Source organism: Dermacentor albipictus, chromosome 2 (assembly GCF_038994185.2).
Source record: "Dermacentor albipictus isolate Rhodes 1998 colony chromosome 2, USDA_Dalb.pri_finalv2, whole genome shotgun sequence".
Classification (NCBI taxonomy): domain Eukaryota; kingdom Metazoa; phylum Arthropoda; class Arachnida; order Ixodida; family Ixodidae; genus Dermacentor; species Dermacentor albipictus.
In genome coordinates this window covers 168,975,668-168,995,561 of record NC_091822.1, presented here as the reverse complement: position 1 = coordinate 168,995,561, position 19,894 = coordinate 168,975,668, and the positions used below count along the sequence as shown (strand labels likewise).

At 48.3% G+C, this 19,894-nt stretch overlaps 1 protein-coding gene across 1 annotated transcript in view; it reads left to right on the top strand.

Annotated features, from left to right (window-relative positions):
- LOC135910641 (sodium- and chloride-dependent GABA transporter 1-like) overlaps positions 1 to 19,894 on the top strand; it is a 104,660-nt gene that overhangs the window by 50,254 nt on the left and 34,512 nt on the right. Inside the window, exon 2 of the mRNA XM_065442656.2 lies at positions 17,305 to 17,439. Coding sequence (XP_065298728.1) covers positions 17,305 to 17,439 — 135 coding nt within the window. The remainder of the gene's footprint in view (positions 1 to 17,304; positions 17,440 to 19,894) is intronic.

Below are 19,894 nucleotides of genomic sequence, written 5' to 3'. Positions count from 1 at the left end.
ACGAACATGCTGCTATATTGGCAAATGGAACTTTAATTGTAGCCACCCCCTTCTTTAAATTTTTCGACCAGCTACGAAATAAGAGGCAGTTGATACGAGCAAATGCGTCCCGTGTGCACTAGCCGGTCCAGTCGCTCCAGACGTCTGCGTCCGCGAAAGTGGCACGCTATCGGCGAACCTCGCGCCATATGATTCAGCAATCTCGTCCTCACGGTTACACGTTCAACCTCGGTGCTTGCACACCCGCATTGTTCACCGGTGTAACATCTAAACTGCATTAACGATTTATCTCGAATCTATATGGCGACGCGCATTTCGGTAGTAATGTATGTGCAATGCATGCAGAAACGCTGACGCCACTTCTTTTTAACTTGGCACCGAAGCGCCTCACGCTGCAGGTTACGCGAACGTCTGTTGTCTTATCAACGCACTCGCGCGTTCACACACTTTGCGCACGCGCGAATGCTAATCGGAGTATAACCGTGCCCGATAGTGTTAAGTAAAGCCATGCACCGAATCGTCTTCAGCCTTACCTTTTAAAACTAAGCCGCTTATCTTTTGTCTGGAAAGGCAGCCTTCCATCGAATCTTCTCGATAGAGGACAAGCTGACGCCCGCGTGGTGTCTGCTTACGTCATGGTTTCAGTGCCACTGTTATTGTAATAAGTTATGTCCTCATAATAGGTCCACTTATCTGCTGTCCTTCTCAGACTACTAAGGGCGATAGAGCCAAGATTCCCCTGGAGGCGGGAAAAATTTTGTCTGGCAAGAAACAGCGATGTTTTACTTCATCCTTCCTTCGACTTCCTTCTTTCTTTCTTTCTTTCTTTCTTTCTTTCTTTCTTTCTTTCTTTCTTTCTTTCTTTCTTTCTTTCTTTCTTTCTTTCTTTCTTTCTTTCTTTCTTTCTTTCTTTCTTTTAGTAGACCATAAGAAGTTATGGTACCTTAGCGCAAACAAGGAAGGACGGAAGGAGACAAGGGGAGCGTCTGTCTGTCTGTGTCTGGATTCCCGCCGCTGCAAAGTTAATGACGCTTTTCTCAATGCCCTTTTCAAAAGTTCAACTTGGGCAGGATACAGCACTAGACGATCCGGTACTGTTCCGAGCTCGCCCATCTTACCAACTCGTCCTCTCTTGGCGGAGAGCGCGCCTTCGTCACCAAGCTTTTCGAGCAGCTGGCGGATGCAACAGGTGGCCAACGGCAAATAACAGTCGCGTCCCAGCTGCTTTGTCCAGTACTCACGGACGACAGTGTTTCGTCATTGAAAACGACCCACCAAGTAGACCGAAAAAGAGTACTTTTGGATCCTTTAGTAATTGAATATTTCACCTGACGCCAACTGACAGAAATGGATGCTAGTGGTAAAAACAGTTTTCTCATATATTCTGATAGAATATCAATCGGAAACCTCACAAATGAAAGAAAGAAAGAAAGAAAGAAAGAAAGAAAGAAAGAAAGAAAGAAAGAAAGAAAGAAAGAAAGAAAGAAAGAAAGAAAGAAATGAAAAAAGAGAGATATAGAGCGAGAAAAACGGAGGGATAAAGGCAACGAGGTTAACTAAAAGAGATTCCAGCGTAAGGGGAAATGAAAGGCGGAAATAAGAATTCTTATGCGCTTAATACACCCCAACTACTACCATCAAAATTTATCTGGACAGGTAAACTCCACTTTTGGAACACCAAGAGGCCCGCTCCTGCGATTAAAGGAAACTGGGCAAGCCAGAATAAACGGGAAGGGACGGGTGGTGACGCCACCTTAATGTTCCCACGTTAGGACCACATGACGTGACTCGTTTTGACAGTGTCTGTTGTGGACTATCTAGTAGTTCGTCGATAAAGTAGCAATACATTGCCTTTAACGAAACCGAGCAGGCTTTTGAGAAATATTTCTGCACGCAACTGGATCTAGTCCAAAAATATACTTTAGAATTCGCGACGTTACGCTACAGCGTGCCAAAAAATGGCTGTGGCTTAGCTAAGGTTAAGCCCAGGATGCGAAGCATACAAGCCTTTATTTTAGTTGTTGAACCACTGTTTAGCCTCGTGAACTGCTGTTGCTTGGCTATATTTGGTTCGGCTAGACGAAGAAACAACTCATGCGTTGCTCTGCTTCGCCTTCAAGAGTGGAACGCGAGAGCGTTCCCGTCGGCCCGCCAAGGGGTGTAAGACAATGGGCTACGGCGCAGCGACTACGCGCCCCGCATTGGACGCGGTGAGCGTCGAGCAACGCAGCGTTCGGCGCGGCAACAAAATGTGCGCCTGAGCAAGCGACGCAGCTCGTTTCTAAGGCAACACCGCATTCACTAGAGGCGCTTTTGTACCGCTTTGAAGCATCGTACTCGTGGTTCAGTGGTAGCGTCTCCGTCTCACACTCCGGAGACCCTGGTTCGATTCCCACCCAGCCCATCTTGCAAGTGATGAGCCAAAGCCACCTAGAAAATCATGTCTCTGTAGCACGCCGCAACGTTCGCTTCTCATTCCAACGAGCAGCTCTGTCTCCAGGAGGCATCTCACCTCGTGAGTGTCTAGCAGAGGCAAGCGCAGCTGCTTATATACCGCCGCGAGCGACGGCGCGAGTTGGAGCCTCGTTTCTCCTCTGTCGTGACGTCACGGTGTCACGTGGTATTGAAGGCGACACCGCCGCGCCTGAGGAGCTGGGTTGAGCTCTCGTAATATGCTTCGCATAAAAAAAAACAGAGAAATATATAGAAGGATCGACATTTGGGCGAGTTCGTACTGGTTGAACATCTTGAAGAGGCAGTGCAATAAGACGAAGGCAGGAACGCACAGGACAGCGCTGTGTGTTGCGCGCGACCTCAGCGCCATCTGCAAGTGATACTCTGGGAGGCCAACGTCAAAACCAGCAAATCGGGAGAGGCGCCTCGTATATTCGCCCTGGCACTTTCGATCGCTTATCACGAGGCAAGTCTGTCCGAGTTGTGAAAATGTCGAAGCGCGCGTGCTCTGCATATGACCGCACAAGTTAGTGTTCGATATCCCCAGCCCACATTGGCTAGCCATAATTACCAACGGGCAATGGAACGCAATATACAAAAACTGCACAAATCACGCATTGGCTATCCAAAATCACATTCTTTGGGGGTACGAGGGCTTACCCCGTCCCGGGTCGCTCCTGCCAGCTCCCTCACAACAGACGTGGGAGGAACTGTCTCAGAACGCCGGATGAAAAACTACAAAAAGCCCTCGTTGCCTGGGCCGAAAGGGTCGCTCCTCGTGAGGGGCCATCCTAGGACTCGGGCCTGCCAGATCATAACTGAGCAGAGTCTCAATAATGTTGTTACCACCGCCATATGAGAAGCGCGACCGACAGCGCGCGTGGGCTAATATCATAATTATGTGAAAAGTGTGAATGAGAAAATAGTAGAGCAACAGCGAAAAACTCCGGATACAGCTTTCTGTTCCTCAATACGTGCTACATAAAAGTGCTTTTTCGAGCGTGAAAGAAGCCCGCGAATACACTCAAAGTGCCTCGAGCGGCCAGATTGTGCAATGGGCGTAGTATATGCGATCCCGTTTAAGTGCGGTGAGGTTTACGTATCTTGGTGGCTGCGTCAACGTGCGATAAGAGAACACCTGGTGGCATACAAGTCATCAGGAGCGGCACATCTAGCCGCGCACTGCAGGGATTGTGGTTGTTATCATGTTTTGGAAGACACTCAGATATAGCTTCAAGAGCAATAACCCCAATTACCAGCTAACCCGTGAAATGGCAGAGGCCTACCACATAAAGAAAAGGGGAGATAACTGTGTCAGCCACCCCCTTGGTCTTGCTACGTGATAAGAAATTCAAGTGTCTTGATAGTTCGACCATCTTTACTATTTAAGGCTGCCTTCGAATGATTTGAACTCGTGGTCCTTGGCATGCATGCGCAGCCCTCGTACTCCATTCTTGCGCGCATAAATCTGTTTCCTTTCAAGAAAATTTTTCACTCGTGAACAAGCGCCTCGTCCTGTTTACTCTCTCCGTTCTCGTCTTCCTGCGCTTTTAGTTTCAAGCGATAATTGTACCTGCATTTGCGGGCTCCTTTCACGCTCGGAAAAACACTTTTATGCAGAGCAGACTTGCAACACCTCATTTGGAGCTGTGCAGCTTTTTCACAAGGGAGATCCAACATCCAGCATCTACTACACGGAGACATTCGAACATTAGGAATTGCAATACAGACTAACCCTGAAACAGAGAAAGCCATTGCGACATATGGCAGACAAAGTGGCCTGTTTCGAGTAGTGTAGAAGGGGTCGATCAGCCCATGTGGGAGCGGCGGAACTAAACATGCACCTGAGCCTGCATAAAGCGGACGATCCCAGACTTAGATGAAGAACTGTTTCAGCCAACAGTCTGGGTACCCAAATTCCCTTCCCTCCTAATCCCCATCAGCGGCCTAGAGCCGTCCCCTTCCTTAAAATAAAGGCTTTATTCATTCATTCATGTAGCACGTATTGAGCAACAGAAAGCCGCATAGGGATCTTTTCAAGTGGCTGTACAATATATATATATATATATATATATATATATATATATATATATATATATATATATATATATATATATATATATATATATATATATATATATATATATATGCGTGCATGCGTGCGCGTCACGTGGCCGGCTTCACACACTTTGCCACTTCGACACTCCTAATGCTAACGCAGAAAAAAAAACACAGAAGGAAAAGGGGGGGGGGGGAGTGCGGACGCTTGGCCGTCATTTTTTCCTAACCAACCCTTTTCTACCAAACAAATGCAAGAAGAGTTTTGAAAGGACGCCGTGCGACTTTACGATCATTCAGTGTGGCTGTTGGATTCCTTACAGTTCGTGCGGGCTAGCTGTAAACCACTTCCTTCTTTTCGTTCCCCTTCTCCGGCGCGATCAGGCTTGCATTCAACAAATTCAAGTCGATCGTTCACTCTTCACTCTACGCGCGAAACAATGCTCCGAGCCACCGCTGTACGTCAGAGGCGCTCCGCTGCCGAACCCGAGGTCGCGTATTCGATTTCCTGTCTCGGCGAGCGCGTTAGGATTGGGGCTGAATGCAAAAACGCTCGTGCGCCGAGCATGACGTGATTGTTAAGGAACGCGGGCGAATTATTCCGGAGCCTCCCACTATGCCGTCCGTCATATAGACCATGTATTGCTTCGGGAAATTAAGGCCAGTCAGTCAGTCAGTCAGTCAGTCAGTCATTCAGTTCAGTGGTGAACCAGTAAGTCCAGTGTTCAGTAAGTCAGTCAGTCAGCTCAGTGGTGAGTTAGACAATCCAGTGTTCAATCAGTCAGTGAGTTCAGTGGTCAGTCAGACAACCCAGTGTCAGTCAGTCAGTGAGTTCGGTCAATCAGTCAGACAACGCAGTGGTCAGTCAGTCAGTCAGTCAGTCAGTCAGTCAGTCAGTCAGTCAGTCAGTCAGTCAGTCAGTCAGTCAGTCAGTGAGTCAGTCAGTCAGTCAGTCAGTCAGTCAGTCAGTCACTGCTCGGTCAGTCAAGTCAGTCAATGTTCAGTCAATCAATGCTCAGTCAATCAGTGTTCAGTCAGTCAGTCAGTCAGTCAGTCAGTCAGTCAATGTTTAGTCAGTCACTGCTCAGTCAGTCAAGTCAGTCAATGTTCAGTCAATCAATGCTCAGTCAATCAGTGTTCAGTCAGTCAGTCAATTCAGTCCAGCGCTCAGTCAGTCAGTCAGTCACGAAATTCATATGGCTCTTATCCGCCTAGTCGGGCGGGAGCTGGAGCAAAAGGACACGGAGTCAGTTCGAAGTGGATACGCGCCCCCCGCGCGCGCGCACTCGAACACTGCACGACCTGTCCGATGGCTACAACAGTTACGCAATCACTTATCTGCCCCCCACGCGTCACTGAAGGGGTTTCCGGAGTGCTCTGCCGGGTCTTCGGGCACCGCTGACATTAGCAGTCTCGGCCGACCGATGACAGAGTCGTCGACTGAGCTTTCCTCGCTCTCTTATCGCGGGCCGCGTATATACCCGCGCTGCCACCGCTGATAAGAAAGCGATTGCCCCGCTTGCTTGTCGTGATTTGCGTGGCTCGCGGAGAGAACGAACGTACGACGCTGTCTGGCGCGCCGTCCGCCCCTGCTGCATGCGCGCGTCGGACAACACATTGCATTTCCACCTTATCGTGCAGCCGCTATAGCGTAGCCTGCAGAGGTTGCACTGCCGAGCGATTCGATCAGGTCTGCTGTCTCGATATCGTTGATAAGTCGGGCCGTCGCAGTCGAAGGACTCGAGTCCCGGCGTCTACGTGAACTCGACGGGAGCGGGCATAGTCAGAAGTCGAGCTGACCCCGCCCGACTCGACCCCTTTTACACGCATACTGAGCTGCGAGTCGGGCGAGTCAAACAATCCTTTTGCAGGTGGGTCGACCCGATTCGCCTCGACGCTCGTGCGGTCCAACCCATTATTTCCAACCAGAACAATTCCGGTCCAACCAGAATAATTATGTTTATTTGTCATTATCGCCCTTTGTCATTGCCACTCCCACTTTCTTTAGCATCCCCGGGACCTGCACCTCAATGGGCCGGATTCTAAGAAACGAAGAAAAAATAGAATTGAAGGAAAAGGATCATTACAAATTTTTGACCCCGCATTGGTTGTCTTCACATCGAAATAGTGCATACTAAACAGCTCGAGTTTCCGAGGATGCAAATAGATACCGGCCGACAAACATAATCGACGTATCAAACACAGTCGACATATCAAACGCCTGTTTAGAACAGGAAAACGGAATACATTTAATACAGTTTCGTTTTTTCTTTTACGTTCCACAGATTGAGCGTGTGCGCTAACTGTTTATACCTACGAGTGGGGAGTAAGCGGGAAAAAAAATTAAATTATGGGGTTTTACGTGCTAAAACCACCTTCTGATTATGAGGCACGCCGTAATGGGGGGACTCCGTAAATTTCGACCACCTGGGGTTCCTTAACGTGCACCTAAAACTAAGTACACGGGTGTTTTCGCCCCCCTCGAAAGGTGGCCGCCGTGGCCGGGATTCGATCCCGCGACCTCGTGCTCAGCAGCCCAACGCCATAGCCGCTGAGCAACCACGGCGGGTAGTAAGCGGAAAAGAGGGTACATGGTGCTGTGAGGTTCGGCAATCCAAGGCTCCCACGATGTTAGTCTACTTTTGACAGCTGCGCCTCTCCCATGTTGGAGAAATATGGGAGAGGCCTTTGCCCTGCAGTGGGCGTAACCAGGCTGATGATGACGATGATGATGATGATGATGATGATGATGACAGCTGCGACGCTGTGAGTCGCAGGGGGGTCGCAAGGCCCTGTCAGTTGATTCGCCCTGTCGACCTGTGCTGGGAGCCTCTTGCGTTGATGCACAAAAGCGCCAATATTTAGAAAAAAAATATCAATACTGTCCGCACATTCTCGTCAGTTTAAATTGTTAATGAAATTTAGAATACTGCCGCGTCTCTCGTCAATAAAAAAAAAGAAGAGGAGGATAGGAGGAGGAATAAACTTTATTTGTCGTAATGAGCTGACGGTGGAATCGTCCGGGGTTGCCGGCGTCCCTAGTCCAAGATGCCGTCGGCGGTCTCAGCCGATTCCTAGCTTGCCCATGCTCACCAGACGATGCTGGTCTTCAAGGCTCGGGCTTGTCAGCTGGCTGGTCTGTAGTTTCCAGAACATAGCCGCCTCTTCTCTGGTCAGCTAGGGATGCGGGGGAAAATAGGTCCTCCTACACAGTCTGCAGTGGCTCAGGATGTCGGCGTTTTTTTTTTTTTTTCGGGACGCCACCGTGTGGGTATACCGGGGCTCGTGAACGATAGCCCGGAGAATGCGATCTCGGGCAGCGGCGTGAGCCGCTAGATTACCTGACAGGGACGCGAAAAATTTTGTTTTGTTTTTGTTTTTGCGCAGCGTGTCCTATATCACCCGTCTTTTCCACGTAAAGTGAAATACGTGTTGAAGATATATCGTCTGGTTGATGATGATGATGCCGATGATTCTCAACTATGACGCATACCTATTAAATGCTAACGTAGTAGTTCTGTTTTGGCTAGTTTTTTTTTTCTTAATGCGGAGGCATTTCTCTCAGAGGAAACCCAGTTCTTGGCGTGTGTCTCGGCCTGTATCCCGGCGTGCATCTCGGCGTTTTCGTGAGCCGATCTCGACGATGGCGCAGTCCAAAAATATGTGCTGCTGGGCACCTTAGGTATGTGCCACTGGGTACGTGAAACTGGGCCGTTGGGCATGTGCTGCTGAATGTAAACCGTTCGTTCGTTCGTTCGTTCGTTCGTTCGTTCGTTCGTTCGTTCGTTCGTTCGTTCGTTCGTTCGTTCGTTCGTTCGTTCGCTCGTTCGTTCGTGCGTGCGTGCGTGCGTGCGTGCGTGCGTGCGTGCGTGCGTGCGTGCGTGCGTGCGTGCGTGCGTGCGTGCGTGCGTGCGTCCGTCCGTCCGTCCGTCCGCCATACCTCGCACTGCGGGCCGCTGGGGCTTGTCAAGACCGCAGGTCCGTAGACGTGTGAAGTTCACGTGCAATGTTGGAGTGAGGATCATAGGCGAGCCTGACATCCAGGATGTCTTGAAACACGACATTTATATGTCTACGTGATTTACAAGAATATAATTGTGACGGCGAGGAGTAGTTCAGTTCAAGTTCAAGCTGCCGATCTCTCAACAAAACGACCATCTCGTCTTATATCGCTTCCGTCTTCCCGGTCACACCATCTTCCTCCAGTCCGATGCTAGGAGACAGGTGATATCAACTTCGGCCTTGACGTTACGATGACAGATGATGTCACTTTCGGCCAATCCGGAGGTCTGAAGCACTTTTCCTTCGAAATATTAGTCCAAAACACGCGCACCTCACTGCGCACGAACAGGGAAAGAGGGAACCACACCGAGGACAGACAATGACCACGTTTCAGACACAGTTTCAAGCACGTGTCAGTCAGTTTGGGCCCGTCAGCGTTCTACAATGACGCCTTGCGTCCAGTTCGCGCTTTTCTCAGTCGTCCCAGAGATGGAAATGAAAAGACAAAGGCACACACGTCATCCACGGGGGAGGCGGAACCCTTCTCGCTAGACGCGCCTTGATTCGTTACGGGCTTGACAATTAGCTGGCCCTCCTTGACTTGGCTTGGTCTGCTTGCAGCGGATGAATTATTTCTCCATGACACTACCGTTGCAAGGATCTCCTCACATCGTCGATGGTATCTTACGTCGTCAGGCAACCGCTGCATATTCGTGCCCTGCGACTTTGGTCAGTGAGTGGTACCGTGGGACCAACGCAGGATCACAACAGACCTTACCAGCTTGACGCACGTTGGCGTCTCGTGCTGCAACAATTCGTGGAATGATTCGCAATGCATAGATTTCAATTACGGTAGAGTCTGCCAGTCTTAATTATTTTTTTTTATTTTCAAGAGCGGGCAACCGTTTACGGGTGGCCCGTGCTATTGACAGGTGATCAACGCCGACGGCGAGGATGATCTTAGTGAGAGTATCAATGACGATGATGGTAAATGCGATAGCTGTCGAGTCCACTATACAGAACTGTTATTTAATCAGAACATCGCCGTACACAGGGTGCCACAGCAAGGTTATAAAGCCGCAAAATGTGCGCTGTGTGTCAGAAGAGCGCGTTCAGCGCCGCAGAGCCGACCATTCACATCTTAGTACTGTCGAATAAACGATTGCAACCGTAAGTAGCTCGTACGATAACCCAATCATCTTCGCTTCGCAGCGAGGTCTACTCGCGTCGCTAATGCAGTCTCTCCTGCACAGTTGAGACGTATGGACCGGCACGCCAATGTAGTCTAACCGCGTATACGTACTTCACTATAGGCTGGCATAGCTGCTCCTTTCAAATCTCTCTATATGAACCGCGTCTGCCTGCTCCTGCCGCGTCTCCCCGCATCGAGTGTTTACCCCCGATAAGACACGCCCTTTACGCCTCGTCTGCTTTGCCACATACACGCAGACGCAGGGAAAACAAAAAAAGAAAGAAAAGAAAACGGAGAGCGTTGGCAGTGAGAGGTCCATTAGGCAAGGAAGCGCATTTCCTGTTATCTCACATGCGGCAAGGCTTGGCTGTAGTGCTGCCTTGTTTACGCATCGCGTAGAACGGCAACTTGTTTTGAAAGCGCCGGATGGGCGGCAGGTTTGATGTGTCTTTCAAAGTACAATGTTTTCGGCAGGCGTCGTGCGCCTTCCGGAGATATTAAGCGGCTTAATCACAGAAGGAGGTGCCAAAGGTCAAGTCTGTCAGACTGACAGATACACGGACCACGCATCCAAACGTTTTCCAGAGTAGGCGCCCGTGCGTATCACCCGCCCCCCTCGGCCCCCTCACCCATTTTTAATGCGTTCGCATTAGGAGTGTCAAAGTGAAAAGAGAGAGACAGCAAAGAGAGGAGAGACAGGGAAGTCAACCAGACGAGCGTCCGGTTTGCTGCCTAACACTGGGGGTGAGAGAAATGGCGAATATAAAGAAAGAAAAGAGAATGAAAGTGATAACTGTGTGTGCAGTGAAGCTCCGTGACACCAAAGTGGAGTTGCATAGTTGGTGATCTGCGTTAATGACATCTGGGCCGACCAAAGAGCCAGTGGTCCTTGCGCGAATATGAGGCTGCGGGTGAGCTATGGGGCTTACTCGAGACTTGCAAGTACTGGATTAAGAGCACCCCATCACTTGCACTGCACTTCGCGCTGACGGAGTATGCAACTTACTGAGAAGTACACGAAGGGTATTTATGAGGGACCGAAGCATCACAACCACTTGCGGGTCTTCGGACAATTTATCGGGAGTTGGCACTGTCGACTATACCGCGGTGTGCAGAATCCTTTCATATGACTGTGGCTCCGGCTGTGGCATCGGCTGTGCTTCGGCTGTGGCACCAGCTGTGGCTTCAACTGTGGCTTCAACTGTGGCTTCAAGTGTAGCTTCAGCTGTGGCGGGGGCTGTCGCTTTGGTAGCGCGGGCCAACCTTCAGTATCGGTGTTATGCGGCACGACCTTTTAGACTCGACTCCGCCAGGCCTAGGTGGCAGGGGAGGAGGAGTTGTCGGATGTAATGCGCTCTTCACGGAGACATCTGCGTTCTTTGAAGTCTGACGGCGGCGGGAGCGTCGCTTTCTAAGGGCCGCAACAGCATCCCGACGAGACGAACGGTCCCTCACCATCTGCTTCAAGACATCCCTTTCCTTCTTCATTTCGGGCAGTCCTTTGAGGTAGCATCATGGGACCCACTGCAATCGGGGCATTTGAGAACCGTGGCTACACAGGAATCTGCAACCTGGGGCTTTGCGCAGCGCGAGCAAACTCTCGCGTTCTCGCACACAGCAGCTCACGTGTCCCAGCCTCATGCAATTGCGGCATTGGAGGAACCATCGGTTAAATGATCGCACGGGGTGTCTGAAAAGGCCCACCTTGACGTGTGAAGGATGATATTCGCCCTTGCAAATTACCTTCACACAGCGGGATGCGCCGAGTCGAGACACGTCAGTTATGGCGGAGCCATTCACGGCTGCCTTCACTAGAATAGGCAAGTCAGCGCCGGAGATCCAGACGTCCACGTCCACAGTAGTGGTGTCGCTGTGCAGAGGAACATACGAGCGGACCTTCATGCCTCCAAGTTCCTTAAGTTTGCTCAAATTTCGCGGCGCAGTCTCATGTACAGCGTCAATAGCCAAAGCATTTTTTCGTGTGTCGACTCTGACGTACGTGAGTTGGTGTGGCGTCACCGCTTCAAGGTGCACCGAGACAGGCTGTCTGTTGAGCCGCCTCGGGTTGTCGGCAGCGGGTTCAGTTACAAACAGAATCGTACTGACTGCATGTATTCCGAGTTGGTCCTGCAGTGGACGTGCTTGAAGACAGGTGGGCCCTGGTGTTTCTTCGTCTCGCCTTGCGGCTCCTCATAAGCTGAAAGTCGTCATCGAAAAAGTATATATATATATATATGTGTGTGTGTCTGTGTGTGTCTGTGTGTGTGTGTGTGTGTGTGTGTGTGGTGGTGGTGGTCTATGTGAGCTCCGGAGCAACACTTTGCCATGTGCTGAACGCGGACTAAGTCATGGATACGGAACCTCAAAGAGGGGCAACGTAATGCTAACGCATTTGTCTCGCATTTACCGCTAAATCGCCAGTGATTTCTTTTCTACTTCTTTCCATCGCCTGCGCTTTACGTTTTCATGCCGGTAGTAGTTATAATTGTGGCTTATCTCGTAGCAATCTGTCCCTCATTTAGCAGGCGCTTCCTGTCTGCGAGTATGCTGATAACGTGCGATAAGCCTTCCTTATTGAGAGATCGCGAAAAGTGGTCTCGGAGAAAGGTTTGCTTTGCCTTCCGTTTCTCCCTTCTACGAACTCTCCCCAAGCTCCACTTCGCGCCCTCTTCAGATAGTGGCACACATTTGCTTCTTTTTGACGGAGTTTGCCAACTGGTCGCACTATGTAAACGCCGCCGACGATAGGGCCTTCGTCTTGCGTGCGCTCTAGTGGCCACCTGAGTGTTGGAGTGTCAGACGCTGGAGTGCTGGACCAACGCCGGCTATACGTTCCCTGCAACGAATGTGCTCTTAAACTTTCTGCGAGAGACCGGTCCCAACGATCTATGTTTTAATTAGCATTGTACGTTCCGTGTTGTGGAGTGTTTTGTGCATGTTGACATGCCTGCGAGGTGTAAGGCGCGCATCAATAATTTCATTTGTCGTCGTTCCCATCTCGGTTATCATTAGAGAGCCCCTCCCCCCTTCTCTCTCTCTTTTATTGCTCCACCTGGCGTGGCTTAGCTAGAATGCGCAGAGCTTACATGTGCCATAGATGGCAGCAGTATAGGTATATAGTGAGTAGCGGTGTGCTAAAATTCTCTAATATTTACGCTCAGCAATATGCTGACGCAGAAGCAATATATACGCGTGGGGATATATGTTAGCTCTCATCTTCACTGAGTCTGTCTCGGCAAAGTTTGATTTATATATATAAAAAAGAACAGGTTTGGCGTCACATCATGGACAACAAGTTGATGACTCGGTACAAATTCGCAAAATTAGATCACGGCCCGCTTAGAGAAAAAGAGCTCACGAACAAAGTGATAAGAGCATGGTGGCACGCCTGGCACGCAACCGCGGCTACAAAAGATGAAAAGAAACTAACAAAAAAAAGAAAGTTCACACAAAGCATATGAACGCGTGCTCGAATTTGCAAAGCTCTTCGTTCGTAAGGATTTCCTTGCAATTTAAAAGTCGCCTTCGCCAACGTTATGTCCAGCATCAGGATTGGCTGAGGTTTTCTTTTACGGACTTTTCTATAGTGTAAGAGCTTTCTTTGGTGTGTGTGTGTGTGTGTGTGTGTGTGTGTGTGTGTGTGTGTGTGCGGGCCCAGGACACTGAAAGTCCCTTATTGAGTCTTAGTTGAACCTTGCGTCTGAGATAAAATTGAAAAGACCGAATTGCATCTGATGGAACCAGTGTTATACTACTATGTGCTAAATAAAAAGGTGTCAGCGACCAACCAAATTGGAACTGCGGCACCTAGTCGTCCGTATACAAGAAAGTTGGCCCACTCGGTTGTGTTTGCTTTCGCGCAGGGTGTTCTCGAAGTTCTTGCGACGTAAGCTTAAGGAGAGAAAAAAAAGAAAAAGAAAAATGAAAGAAAAAGAAAAATGAAAGAAAGAAAGAAGCAAGCTGGAGGGGTGACCCATGTTGTTTGCGCAAAGGTCCCAGCTAACGTTGACGTCGACTCATCTCCGTCGTCAGCTACTTCTTGGCAGCAGTTTCCATCCGTTATGCTAATGTGTAAAAACAAAATATGGACACGATCTCCGTCTGTGTGGAAGGGGTATCCACGGACACATTGACGATTGATAATACATTCGAGGAGTCTCGGCAGGGCGCTGCCAACTCTTTCAAGTGCATGGTATATACGCGCCCGTGTACGCGAGAAGGACGAAGAGGACGCTTCGACCTCATTTGAATAGACTTCTTTCACGCCCACGTGTGTGTATAGCATGTAACGAGGACGATACAGGTACACACGGTCGAGCTCGTTTACAACGAACCGCCGCTTTGTGGCGCAACAAGTGTTTGCGTTAGTCTAGGGCTTGCCGTCAAAACAAACCTTCGGCGGAGCCAAACAGAAAGTTGTATAATAGCCAACGTTAGACATGTCTAAACAGCGCACATATACAATTATTATTTCTTTCGTTGGCGGCAGTCTTACAATGCTTATATGGTCGGCCTGCTACCACATGTAACCGACTATCTATACTTCGTTATATCCAACTGTAGATATCCTGATACCGCAAAATTCTTACATATAAGCAGGGGAGCGATGTTTCAGTTGCGAATAGTTCAGGAAACCAATTGATAATTAAGTAATTACTAAGTTTTTGCTCAGATAACCCTTCAGTTGTGAATAGTTCAGAAGACCATTTGATAATTAAGTAATTACTATACTAGCATTTTGCTCAAATAACCTTTCATAGCTTTTTTCTTCTATTTTAGTGTTTGTTAATGAACTCCGCGTGGCCAGAAATAAAGACGAACAAAACTACTAATTTACCGTGATGTGGAACCGTGTTTTACATACAGGTTTAAAAGGGTGAAATGAAGTCGGGAAGGCCATGTAATACACATAGCAGATAACTGGTGGTGTTTTAGGGTAAAACCAAAGAAATGAAAAAAGGAAATTGGTGTCGAGGGAAGAAAAACTCCGCCAACGGCGGCAGCAGAGGATTAATAGCTGGTGTGTCAAGATTAGAACATTTCGCGGCATAGAATGGAGACAACCTGACGCAAGACAGGGATAATTGAATATCGCTTTTTCTTTAATTATTGGTATGAATAAATAAGGAGAAGTTCGGACCGAAATATGGTGCCGGCTACCCCTTTTTCACGTGGGTGACATGCCTCACAAATTATCGCATAATATCACAAATTTCACATAGTATTAGATATCATAAAACTGAAAAAAATTGAGACGCTATATGCTGACTCATGTTAAGGGTAAGAAACATGTCAGACGCAGTACAAATGCACATATTGGCATTAGAGATAAAAGTGCATAGTAAAATTATTCATTGTAAATGTCGCAAACACTACAATACAATACAGATACAGAGAGAGAGAGAGAGAAGAAAAGTATAGATTGTGGTTGAAGGCTACAGCGCGGGAACCGATGAAGAGAAAGGAGGCCGGAGACAAGGTCGCGCACAGGCACAGATGACAGAAGGTCAAAGTCGTGACAACGCAAAGAAGGCAGTTATTCCATATTTTCATGAAATCTCGCACTACCTTAAGAAGGTTGGCCGGTGTGCAAATGTTGGTGTTGTTTTTTTCACTGAGTAAGCAAACTTGCGCTCTCTTCCAAGGGAAGGTCCAGTGTAAAACTAATCGCAGACAGCGCTTCACACAATGTTCCCAGTGTGTCGTATATGAGATAGCTATCTCATGTGGTAAAGCCTATATCGGGCAAACCGGCCGATACATTAACGTTCGGCTTAGGGAACACCACAACAATGTTAACAAAACTATTCAAAGTCATCTAGGTGTGCACTGTCACGACTGTGGGTGCAAACCTGTCTTCGACAAATGCAAGATTGTATCTAGTAGAAAATCAAGCCTTGCTAGAGAAATTATCGAGACTGCCGCAATTTCACGGGGGGGAAATAACTGTGTCAGTTTGTCCATCGATAGCCTTGTGTGAAAAAGAGCTGACCTACCTTGGTTCAAATGCCAGGGTGCGATACCGGTACGAGCAGGTTCTGTGTGCATGTGTGATCTTGTTGTCTTTTTTGCCAGGTGTTCACCTTTAAACTAGTTGCGCACCGGCAAAATAAACATTTTTGTTGCGCTGCATCCGTGTGCATTGTGTGCCTCCTTTGCTCCGTCGACTTCCGCGCTGTAGCATTCCACTGTGCTCAACCAGCAAGCCCAACTAGTTTCTCTGCTATAGATGATACATATATACAATGCGCGAACGTGCAGTGAATGTTTTCCCCATGCAAAACTCGGTATTTATCCGCAATATCAGGTGAGCTACAAAAGCTCTTCAAGGGCAGTGAACGTAAGTTTTGGATCGCTATTTGTCGGCCACGGTCCCAGTAGCTTCTAACGGCTCATTGGCCTTCGATCGAATCTCATTTTTTGACGCCAGCCAGCTTCTTCGCTCAAAGTATTTGCTGCATTCTAAAAGTAGATGTCGTGCACCTTCATCTGCGGTGCCACATTAGCAGTGAGGTTTTCCAGCTCGGCCAATATGTTATAAAACATTGTGTGTGTGTGTTTGTAAGTGTTACCCAGTCTAAGACGGTGAATAACAGTTTATAAACTGTTATACACCGATAGAGCTCAACAGATGTCTCTATAGAGACATCTGTTGAGCTCTATCGGTGTATGAAATTCAATAAGGGGATAAATATTTTAAAGATCCGAAGTCTTATATGAGTTCCATCGAAACGGGTTCTTTCGTATATTGCCTTCGTCCTGCTTGTTGAATTAAGGGATGATGATGATGATGATGATGATGATGATGATGTGATGATGATGATGATGATCTCAAGTTTCGGCAGTCTGCGCACATGTTCGCCTCACGCAGGCCATTCAGTGCGCCGGGAGCGCGAGGTATTAGGGGCTCTAGATATATTTGCCTGCGCGAAGTTGGTCGTGAAGCTTCACGTGAAGCAGCCGACTGGAAGCGGCCACATTGTCGCTCCGCATGCTTGAGAAATCTAGCCCACCACTCCCATTCAGTTCAGCAAAAACAGCGGACCCGTCCTTTTTTTTTTAAATTTACTTGTTACACATCCTCGGTGCCTTTCTTTATTATTATTTTTTTTTGTTATTCAAGCGGCACTATAGCACAAGAAGGTTCAGCCGCGCTACAATGACAACGGCTGCTCCTTTCATGTAGTAGCGAGGGAAATAAGGTATGAGTCCTCTATGCCGCCCCATTAATTTTTCCCTAAATTTTTACTTTATGTTTACTTCCTCGTCCTAGCCGCCCGGTTCTTGGTTTCTCCTTCGCAGTAGGTCATGCCATTTCGTCCAGGAACAGCAATCTTCACGATGAAATGGGCATGATTTCTTTTATCACACCCACTATATCCGAACACCATGGATAAACAACGAATGTTTCTTCTAGAACCTTATAACCATATAAAAGAAACAAAACTACTGCTCTCTCACCGCAATCAAACCGACTGAAAATCGTGTAGACGGGAAATGCCATAGAGTGTGGAGGTGGTGGTTGGCTTTGCAAACCACGGTGGTGATGCCTGGCCGGCGTATGATGAGCTTCGTTTGCATGCCTCTTCGCGACGCAGGACCTTTCATGATGGCGTACCTGACCCTTCTCGTGGTGTGCGGCATGCCCATGATCTGCATCGAGATGGCAGCCGGTCGAGTGACGCAGTCCGGGCCCATCGCTGCCATCGCCAAGCTCTGTCCGCTCATGAAAGGTACGCGCACGCTTCCTTCGCCGCCCCATTTCATTCAGCAGCTCCCGCACGCGCTGTGGGTAAAATCGTAAAATCTCGCAATAGATGAAATGGGCATTCAACGCGCCCGTAAGGAGAAGCCAAGCCACGTGTACTTTCGTTTTCAATCAGAACGACTGATTTATTTCAGATTTACTGGCTGAGATGTCGAGTACACGTTTCACTGTGTGCTTGTTTATGTTTGTTTGTTTGTTTGTTTGCTTGTTTGTTTGTTTCTTTGTTTGTTGTGCGCGCGTGCGTGTGTGTTCCTATTCCGAAGCCGCTGTGAAGACGATTTGCTAGGAACAGCACCTATGTAAAAGCTTAAACAACGTGCTAACAAAGCGCCTTTATAGGAGCTCTCCCGCACACCTGGAACAAATTTGTTTAATTATAACTTTCGTAAAATCTCCTATTCGCATTCGTCTGTTGATAGTGTTTGGAATAGCTATTGACAGGCACTATCATTCGAGGTGACTTTTTCTATCGGCTGATGGTAATCTAAGAAAAGGAAGTACAGTATTCGTGTAGTACCGGTGACCGCACACTCTATCCATCTACAATCGTGTCGACATCACAACGACCGGTTGCTAGTGAATGGGTAGGAGACAACGGATAAGACAGCACAGTATAGTGCATATAGGAAAATACATCTTCAGCATAGAGAGAAAAATTAACGGACTATTTAGATAGAAAGCCTGTACTCGGGCGAGTCGGTGATCCACCACAACCAGTCGGCACACTCAGAAACAAAAGGACTAAAAGTTAACCGCGTGTCCATCATTTCGTATTTCATACCTTGTGTGTCCTAGGGCTCTATAACATAAAGCTATTCCAAACATTTCTGTTCCAATTTCTGCAACGAGCCGTGCACGATTGGTCAAAAAAATTTCGGGCTACCCCCCAACTTTGCCCGTCTGTTACACGACGTCACAAAAACCGCGATAGCACCCCATCTGATATGACGTGTACACACTGAGTATGCATGATTAAACCGAACAAAGAAAATAATTATTTCTGATTCGACGCCTTTTCACCATTAGCCTTCTGCTATTGGTCAAAAGTGTTCAGGCTGGGCCCACTTCGCCTGCCTGTCACGCAACGTCGCAAAACCGCGAAAACTCAACGCGTCAATGTGACGTGTGCGAGTTAAAGATGAGTTAATATGCCGAACAAAACTGAATTCTTTTTGTATAGCCAGAGACTACCCCTTTCCGAAAGCAATAAAAGATGGCTACCCGCTGATCGGTCAGACACTCGCCACTCGCACCTGCCGGTGAGCATGGCTTTATTTCTGTATAATAAACCCTTTTGCGTGGCAGTAAAACGTTATTGAGCCCTTTCGGCAAATATACGACATCGCTCTGTCAACTATTCCTTGCTGAAGATCCGTTTTAGCGGCATTCTTAACCGTCCGTTGCACGCCGCCGCGATTTTCGACCACTCACCGCAAGCTGAGTAAGGGGAAGCGGACCAATCGCAGGCGCTTGCACCACCCTCTTCACCTGGTTATCTACTTTCACTGAGCTGGCTAGGCTACCTGGAAACCCTCTCCACTTGAAAGCGCTCCTAGCCTGTTTTCCACCAATTAGGTAAGAAAAAGCACTCAGTGTAGGCAATGTTATTCGCTTTGAAAGCGAACGAAGGTGACCTCCTATGAACGAGGAGAGAGTTTGATCGGACTGTTCAGACAACGCTGCGGGTCACCGCCTGATGCTTGCGTCTGATACCTAAGTTTCGCGTCAGGAGATTGGAATAAAAAAAAATATTGGAATAGTTTCACGTTACAGGGGCCCTATAGTGCGCGCATAGGGCGCTATAGGCCCTATGCGCGTTGAGGACGACGCCACGAGCTATGGAAGGAAGAATGATGGGTGTAACGTTAAGGGATAAGAAAAGAGCATATTGGGTGAGGGAACAAACGCGAGTTAATGACATCTTAGTTGAAATCAAGAAAAAGAAATGGGCATTAGCAGGACATGTAATGAGGAGGGAAGATAAACCGATGGTCACTAAGAGTCACGGACTGGATTCCAAGGGAAGGGAAGCGTAGCAGAGGGGGGCAGAAAGTTAGGTGGGCGGATGAGATTAAGAAGTTTGCAGGGACGACATGGCCACAATTAGTACATGACCGGGGTTGTTGGAGAAGTATGGGAGAGGCTATAGTGTACTAGAATGAGAGGCCTTTGCCCTGCAGTGGGCGTAACCAGGCTGATGATGATGATGATAATAATAATAATGATGATGATAGTGCGCAGGCTGGCTGCGACATTTACACATATTATCATTCAACAACAGCGCGCGGAAGGCGGCAAAAGAACTCGCGACGTATTGAAGGGGGCCGACACCGCGTTTCGCAACGTGCCGGAACTCGGCCGGTTTTGAATGATAGTCTGGAAGAAACCCAGTGGGACGGGGTTGGGCGCTACGCAGAAAA